Raw genomic sequence first — 8,866 nt, forward strand, 5'->3', positions numbered from 1 at the left:
CTTGACACTGAGTACATGGTGTTGATGATGATGTAATGGTAATAATGAAGATTATAATGATGATGATGATTCATATTTAGCATTGCAAGATTGGGTAAATATTTTTCATTTTATCCAAGCCATTTCCTTTATCGTAAGCATATAAACACCAATCATTGACATGCCAGTCCTGACTGTGAGGGAGCTCTACCGGACCTCTAGAGTGACGTCGTAGAGCCAGCCAGACAAAGGGGCGGGGCCTAAGATATCATTCTGGCTAGTCAATGAGACCAGGCTGCATATAAACCCAAGCACTCTTGACTGCATTCAGAGTACGAGCAACGAAGTAATCACCTCGCTATGGAATTACTGAGGAATATCTCTCAACAGCCGACGAATAGCAACAGGATGTACGAGCCCAACCAACCCGGGTCCTGTGAACTGCGGAGAAAGAGAACTGAGGACCACGGTCATGCACCTGCAGAGATGTCGAAGATTATCACGGATCCTGCCACCGGGAAATGTTACTGCCGTGGGAAAGTTCTAGGAAAGGTAGCCATCCAGTGAATTGCAGTAAAACGCAAATTATGCAAAGACAATATGGTTATTTATGTGTCTACTTTGGGAATAGTACACTGTTATTCCAAAGCATGCACACTTTAAAGGAACCTGGTAAATATGCTTATCAATATGATTGTGTTATTTTCTTTTCAGGGAGGTTTCGCCAAGTGCTATGAGATGACCGACCTGTCCACGAGTAAAGTTTATGCAGCGAAAATTATTCCCCACACGCGCGTTTCCAAACCCCACCAACGGGACAAGGTAAGAGCGCGCACCACTATTCATCATGTATTATAATGTCTATATAGATTGAAACTGAATGTCCAGGACTTTTGGATAATGAGTTAATTAATTGCTTTTAATAATCACTATGATATATCTTCTCCATAGATTGACAGGGAAATCGAGCTACACAGAGTTCTCCACCATAAACACATCGTGCACTTTTACCATCATTTCGAGGATAAAGATAACATCTACATCCTCCTAGAATACTGCAGTAGAAGAGTGAGTGTTAACTGCTACACTTGAATACTAAGCCTTTATTACTGAACTGAACTGAGAAATGCCTGCATACAGTAGCAGCACCTCAAAAGTACAGCCCTTACTCGGCAGCAGACATAAAATGGGGAAACAAAAAATAATTTCTTCTTATTTTCCATAGACTGCCTTGACTGATCTAATATTTATTCCCATGTTATCTTTGTACAGTCTTTGGCACATATCCTGAAGGCACGCAAAGTGCTCACAGAGCCGGAAGTGCGATACTACCTCCGTCAGATCGTCTCAGGGCTGAAGTACCTGCATGAACAAGAGATCCTACACAGAGACCTCAAACTTGGTAAGCATCTATGGCAAGAGACAATAGAAGCCAGAGTCGTTATCATTCAATCGGCTTTGCCAAGCACAATGCAGAGGGATTCAAACCTGCAACCTTCACCTGTCAATCTGTAAACCAACCACTTTATGTTATTAATGACTCAGTAAATGGTACAATATTTGTAATCTTCTTCTCCCCTCCTAGGTAACTTCTTTGTGAGTGAGACGATGGAGCTGAAGGTGGGAGACTTTGGGCTGGCTGCCAAGCTAGAGCCTGTTGGGAACAGGAGGAAGACCATCTGTGGGACACCCAACTACCTGTCCCCTGAGGTGCTCAACAAGCAGGGCCACGGCTGTGAGTCAGACGTCTGGGCCCTGGGTTGTGTCATGTGGGTACATTCTATTTTTTTTCAAGTTTTTTGTCAATAGACGGCTCTGTGAAATTCCATTCCATATGTAAATACACTGTTATGACAACCAGTCACCAACTAAGTCTCCCCCTCCGTTCTCCAGGTACACCATGCTCCTTGGCCGACCCCCGTTCGAAACCACCAATCTGAAGGAGACGTACAGGTGTATCCGGGAGGCGCGTTACTCCCTGCCCTCCTCCCTGTCGCCCCAGGCCAAACAGCTCATCTCCAGCCTCCTGGCCAAGACCCCGGAGGACAGACCTCACCTGGACCACATACTGCGCCATGACTTCTTCTCACAGGTGAGTTAGCTAGCCCTCACTCAGCCTCTCTCTCTTGCTCTCTCTGTACCGTATGGAGCATGAGACTACAAATCTAATTTTGTTTTAACATTCTGTTTCCTACTTATGATAAGATTATTTGTCTATCTGCACTTTTTCATTCTCCTAACATCTCTCTCTCCCCCTCTCTCCCTCCTTCCAGGGTTTTGTGCCAGAGCGTCTTCCTGCTAGTTGCTGCCACTCCGCTCCAGAGTTCCACGTCTCCAGCCCTGCCAAGAGCTTCTTCAAGAAGGCCGCGGCTGCCCTCTTCGGCGGGAAGAGAGACAAGGTCAAATACTACGAGACTCTGAGTGAGTATATCAATTATTCCCCTCATAAGACAATTATTAAATCAGTTCAAATTTGTTTACCTTATAAAATGATTATACAATGTTGCTAATCATGATGATTAAAGCTGTGGTGTCATAAATCCTCTGATGTATCATGAGTGTTTTTGGCAGATTTCCTATCTAATCACACATCTGGTATGAATGAGAGGCTGCAGGGTGAGGCCATCCAGAATATTTGCTGACTGTGTGTTGTCTCTCGTAGATAAACTCACCAAAGAGGAAGAGGAGATCTACAAGCTTCGACATGACCTGAAGAAGACGGTTATCAGCCAGCAGCAGCAGATCAAACAGACGACTGAGGTGAGAAGCTCATCACTCACTATTTGACCATGATAGTCATGATGAAATAAAATATAAAGTCAACACAGACTACTGTAATGCACAGCGTTAGGGGAGTAGTGAAAAGTCAGATTATGGAAAAGCAATTGTATGAGGAAATACTGAATCATGATAAAGGAAAGTGTGAGGCCATGTTATTTAACCCCTCCCTCTTTCTCCTCACCTCAGGATGGAAGGCCACCGTCACCATCTGCTGGGAGGCCTGTCGCCCTGGCAACAGAGGGCCTGCCCCCGACGACGCGAGACACCATCCGGCTTATTGTCAGGGGCAGTCTGGGTAGCTGCAGCAGCAGTAGCGAATGTCTAGAGGACAGCACCACTGGCAGTGTGGCTGAGACAATCACCAGCGTTCTCAGAGGATGCCTGGAAAACATGCCCAAAGGTAAGCCTAATGCACTTATAATCCTGGAGATGAGACATGATTTTGTTGAAATAAGACAGGTACAGTGTAATTATACTGTAGTACTTACTACCATGTAAAGAAATGATTCCAACACCAATGTAACTTAATATGATAAAGTGGGACTCCCTTTGTTATTGCATATGGTTGAATTGTGTTTTAATCACAACTACCTTTCTGTCTCTAGCGGATGACATCCCCAAAGGGACAGAGTGCAGTAACCTGCAGTGGGTCACTAAGTGGGTGGACTACTCCAACAAGTATGGCTTTGGCTACCAGCTTTCAGACCACATAGTGGGCGTTCTGTTCAACAACGGGACACACATGAGCCTCCTCGCAGACAAAAAGTGCGTACTCTGTTCTCTTTATCACACAACACATCACTCATTCCTTAGTTGGAGATTGTTTAGGCTCTATGGGTTTTTGCATTTAGCTGTCAGATTGAACATCAAAATGCTTGATGGGCGTAAATAAACAGAAGTGGAAAGTATTGCCGGCTTCAGATGTAAAAGTCAACAAAAAGTAAGCGACAGAGAAGGTCTTTGCTGTCATACTGATAAATACATCTGTTTGGCATGCATCTTGTCCTTCACAAACATGCAAGTGTTTCTTTTGGTTGCTAACTCTCTTTTCCCTCTGTCTCTTCTCTCTGTCTGTAGGACTGTCCACTACTATGCTGAGTTGGGTCAGTGCTCTGTGTTCTCCACATCTGACGTGCCTGAGCACTTCATAGGTCAGGTGACCGTCCTCAAGTACTTCGCTCACTACATGGAAGAGAACCTGATGGATGTAAGTCTAGCCTCTAGCCTCTCCTCTCATCCTCTATTCCTCTTTTCCTTTCCTGTTGATCCTATCTTTGACAATCTCTCTATTCTATCTATCCTCTCAGTAATTTCTTCCTACTGTTACCATTTCCCCCAAAAATCCTCTTTCCTGTCTTTCCTCCCGGTCCTTCACTCCACTCTCCTTTCCTGTTCTTCCTCCCGGTCCTTCACTCCACTCTCCTTTCCTGTCTTTCCTCCCGGTCCTTCACTCCACTCTCCTTTCCTGTGCTTCCTCCCTGTCCTTCACTCCACTCTCCTTTCCTGTCCTTCCTCCCGGTCCTTCCTCCCGGTCCTTCACTCCACTCTCCTTTCCTATCCTCCACTCCACTCTCCTTTCCTGTCCTTCACTCCACTCTCCTTTTCTTCCTCCCTGCCCTTCACTCCACTCCACTCTCCTTTCCTTTTCTTCCTCCCTGTCCTTCACTCCACTCTCCTTTTCTTCCTCCCTGCCCTTCACTCCACTCCACTCTCCTTTCCTTTTCTTCCTCCCTGCCCTTCACTCCACTCCACTCTCCTTTCCTGTCCTTCCTCCCTGTCCTTCACTCCACTCTCCTTTCCTGTCCTTCCTCCCTGCCCTTCACTCCACTCTCCTTTCCTGTCCTTCCTCCCTGCCCTTCACTCCACTCTCCTTTCCTGTCCTTCCTCCCTGCCCTTCACTCCACTCTCCTTTTCTTCCTCCCTGCCCTGCCCTTCACTCCACTCTCCTTTCCTGCCCTTCCTTCCTCCCTGTCCTTCACTCCACTCTCCTTTCCTGTCCTTCCTTCCTCCCTGTCCTTCACTCCACTCTCCTTTCCTGTCCTACCTTCCTCCCTGTCCTTCACTCCACTCTCCTTTCCTGTCCTTCCTTCCTCCCTGTCCTTCACTCCACTCTCCTTTCCTGTCCTTCCTTCCTCCCTGTCCTTCACTCCACTCTCCTTTCCTGTCCTTCCTTCCTCCCTGTCCTTCACTCCACTCTCCTTTCCTGTCCTTCCTCCCTGTCCTTCACTCCACTCTCCTTTCCTGTCCTTCACTCCACTCTTCTTTCCTTTTCCTCCTCCCTGTCCTTCACTCCACTCTCCTTTCCTTTTCCTCCTCCCTGTCCTTCACTCCACTCTCCTTTCCTGTCCTTCCTCCCGGTCCTTCACTCCACTCTCCTTTCCAGCCCCCCTCTCCTTTCCTGTACTGCTTTCTCCCTCTGTCGTCTTTTCTCTCCTCCTCCTCCTAATCTTCTCTCAGTCTAATGATTAAACCTGTTCCTGTGTTTGCTGTGTAGGGTGGAGATCTAGTGAGCCAGCCAGACACGCACATGCCCAGACTCTACCTGCTGCAGTGGCTCAAGTCTGACCGTGCCCTCATGATGCTCTTCAACGACGGCACGTTTCAGGTAAACACACACATCATCACAGCCAAAATAGACATTATGCAAAATAGACACAGTGCAGCTATGGTAAATCCACAGAACACTTCATGTAAATGCATAACACATACACCAGCTAAATATTCAAATCAGTTATTGTCTTCTATCGACTCATAGATATGTTTTCAGATAAGAACCCAAATGTACTTATTCCACATTTTAGGCACACTGTTCATCAGTTTCCCAGGGGGGTTAAATATGAGACAATCTACATTAATGTTGGTATTATGCTATTTGTTGTGATTTCAGTACTTTATTAAACCATATATATCTTTCTCTAACAGGTCAACTTCTACCACGACCACACCAAGATCATCCTGTGCACCCAGAGGGAGGAGTACATGCTGACATACATCAACGAGGAGCGTGTGTCCTCCACCTTCAGACTGAGCTCCCTGCTCACCTCCGGCTGCCCTGCAGACCTGCGACAACGCATGGAGTACTCACTCAACATGCTGCTGCAGCGCTGCAACTGAACCAGGAAGCAGCACCACGCGGGGAATCGTTTATACAGCTGGACAGACTTCAACATGATACTGCAGCACTGAACCAGGAAGCAGCACCACGCGGGGAACCGTTTATACAGCCGGACAGACTTCAACATGCTACTGCAGCACTGAACCAGGAAGCAGTGGCAGGTGGTGGGACAGTGAATGGGGTCGGACCTGTGTAAAGCAATGGACTACTGATTGGTAACCTTTGCCAATCTATCAGCAGAGTTGCAGCTGAATCTGGATGGAGAGGCTCTGGAAAGGACAGTGTATTGAGCACAATGATTTTGAACAGAAAAGGGCTGATATGTATGTTGATAATCGGAGGATAAGATGACTGGATGTTATGATGAGGGGATGGAGGTACGAATGTGAAAACCATCTGTTTTTGAGGAAGAATGTGGAAGTGAAGAGGACAGTAACACTGGGCTGGAACCAGATAAAACTGTTATGTTATTGTTATTTTTCTAATGAAAGTAGAACCATAAGGGCTGATGGATGCTTCAAACTCGGTCCTGGGGCCTCCCCTGGGTGCACTACACATCTCATTCAAATAACCAATTCATCATCAAGCTTTGATTATTTGAATCAACTGTGTCGTGCTAGGACAAAAAACAACATGTGGCCCCAGGGGAGGCCCCAGGACCGAGTTTGGGAAACCCTACACTACAGGACTAATGTACACAGCACTTCTGCAGAGGGAGGGGAGGCTGTGTGGGGAGAAACACTAGCTAACTTCAAACTGTGATTCATTCTCTGTGAGGACAGATGGACTTGGCTGTTTTACTGTGGAGGGGGAGAATGATGTTGATCATACAAGAAGAGCCATTACACTGTTAGACATTGGAAAAACATAACTTATTGTGTACAAAAGTTAAGTATTTAATAAATATACAACTTTTTCAAAAAATATGTTCTGTGATATGACTGAGTTATTGGGGTTTGCACATATCAAATGATCTGTCTTTATTTCAAGTGTTTATGGTTGAATTGTGTTTTAAAGATTGCTATGAAATGGTTGCTATTCTTAGAGATACAATGAACTACCTGTCTTAGTGAAACTCTCCTCAGGTGTAAAACATTTCCCAGGTGTTTTGATTAAGAACTTTGAAATACTGACAGAATGAATTCCACAAAGCCTCAGGCAATACATTATACTTTAAACTCACTTGCATTTACATTCCTACAGTTACATTTTTACTAGTTTCCCATGTCAGCAGTTTCTAGTGCTTTCACATGTCAGGGAACAGAGGAGGGAGACTTGAGGGATGTAAGGGAGACGTGAGGGTCTGTTAAAGCACTTTGGTGAATTGAGGAAGCTTGACGATGATTCAGAGTGCAGCTTTGGTCACATTGACATTGGAGCTGGAAAATGACACAATACTTCTATTTCCTCACCGGAAATAGCTGATTGAATTGGTTGTTGTGAGGGTGGATGGTAAAGGAATATGAGGTTGAGGGTGGGTGGATGAGGGTAATTCTTGAGAAATATTGAATTTATACTTTCAGATTGTCCATTCTTTTGCTTTCTCAATTGATAGCCGTTCAAAGTTGCTTTGTAAGAACAACCCCCCTTTTACAAAACCTTCCACGGTACCTAACATCACTACACTTTAGACTTATGAGTTACCACACCCAGTCTCAGGGATGTTAACTCTGGAAGTTATTTTGGTCTCTACTGCGTTAGGTAAATCAGGTTTTTTCTTGCACCTCATTTGTGGAACAATCTTCAGAATGTTCTTAAATTTGATGTTTTAGTGCCTCTAGGGCAAATGAGTTTGTTCTTTATGACTGTTTTTCTTTCTGCTTGCATTTGGTATTTATATTTTGATTTGTGTATATTCTGTCATTTCTGTAATTCAGGACTCACCTGTAAATAGACCTTGGTGTCACTATGACTCCCTGATAAAATAATGGTTAAATGAATGAATTAAAATAAATGTAGTAAAATTATGCCACGGTTATTATTGCATCAGTGCTTGATGTTCCTGTTTGACTATTTAAGATCATCTTTCCCATAGAGATCCTATTGAATGACTAATTCCTAATTGTATGATATTTGCTTTCACCTTGTTTGACTTCGTATCCATAGAAACAGGTAGAGCTCGATCAAGAATTCTATTTCTATGGGAAGGACTTTGGTTACGTAAGAGAGAGAGACATACAGTCCTAGTGACAGCCTGGTCCTTGACGTGGTTCTCCTCGTCAGCCTGCCTCTGACCTCAGCTCTGCCTGTCTATTCATCTTCCCATTCTGTTCTGACGAGGCCTGTCCCTAGCTCAGCCTCCATTTACAGTTCACAGATGTTCAGCATTGCATCGCATAGAATTGATGATAATGATAACGTAATAATAGCGTTTACTGAGATAGCGGTTTAACATTGAGCTGGATTACATTTTCCACCACTTATTTATTCCCTTCCTGAAAAATGACTTGTCTGTTGTTGACAGTTTCTGTTATTAACAGCAGAGCCTGAGAGCGTCAGTGAACCATGACGTTTTCAGAGCTGAAAGTGGAGTGTCTTTAAAATGGTTGTCTTGTCAGCCAAGGCACTGAATCCTGTGTGTGCGTGTGCGAGTGTGTGAATGTGTGTTTGTGTGTGTGTGTGTGTCTCTGTGTGTGTTTGTGAGTGTTAAGAGAAAATATGTATACAGCTAACCTCAATTACTGTACATGAGTCATCTTCAGTGGTCGAATATCTTTTCTCCTCCAGTCATTATGTAAAGACAGGTTAAACATGTATTATCTTGGATATCCATCTTGAATGACTGTCTTTTAAAAATGTACCCCATTTTTCTCCCCAATTTTGTGCTATCCAATTACTAGTTACAATCTTGTCTCATCGCTGCAACTCTCCATTGGGCTTGGGAGAGGCGCCAAGTTGCACTGTTTCTTAACACACTGCTCGCTTAACCCGGAAGCCAGCCGCATCATTGTGTGGGAGAATCAAACCTCAGGCTGCAATGTGCCACTCGGG

At 44.7% G+C, this 8,866-nt stretch overlaps 1 protein-coding gene across 1 annotated transcript; it reads left to right on the plus strand.

Moving 5' to 3' along the window:
- Nucleotides 1-275: 275 nt before the first annotated feature.
- plk2b (polo-like kinase 2b (Drosophila)) lies at nt 276-6,801 on the plus strand. Its single transcript, XM_035736255.2, has 13 exons — nt 276-531; nt 694-801; nt 931-1,047; nt 1,252-1,381; nt 1,565-1,748; nt 1,873-2,071; nt 2,253-2,400; nt 2,642-2,739; nt 2,947-3,160; nt 3,366-3,525; nt 3,838-3,967; nt 5,255-5,365; nt 5,683-6,801. Exons 1-13 carry the CDS (start codon nt 340-342, stop codon nt 5,872-5,874), a joined length of 1,983 nt encoding a protein of 660 aa, XP_035592148.1. The 5' UTR covers nt 276-339; the 3' UTR covers nt 5,875-6,801.
- Nucleotides 6,802-8,866: the final 2,065 nt, after the last annotated feature.

Source organism: Oncorhynchus keta, chromosome 25 (genome assembly GCF_023373465.1).
Source record: "Oncorhynchus keta strain PuntledgeMale-10-30-2019 chromosome 25, Oket_V2, whole genome shotgun sequence".
Lineage (NCBI taxonomy): Eukaryota > Metazoa > Chordata > Actinopteri > Salmoniformes > Salmonidae > Oncorhynchus > Oncorhynchus keta.

Coding starts and splice junctions, on each gene's coding strand:
- plk2b (XM_035736255.2), top strand. CDS start 340: ATGGAATTACTGAGGAATATCTCTCAACAGCCGACGAATAGCAACAGG. Junction 802..930: donor AACCCCACCAACGGGACAAG/GTAAGAGCGCGC, acceptor TCTTCTCCATAG/ATTGACAGGGAAATCGAGCT. Junction 2,072..2,252: donor GCCATGACTTCTTCTCACAG/GTGAGTTAGCTA, acceptor CCCTCCTTCCAG/GGTTTTGTGCCAGAGCGTCT.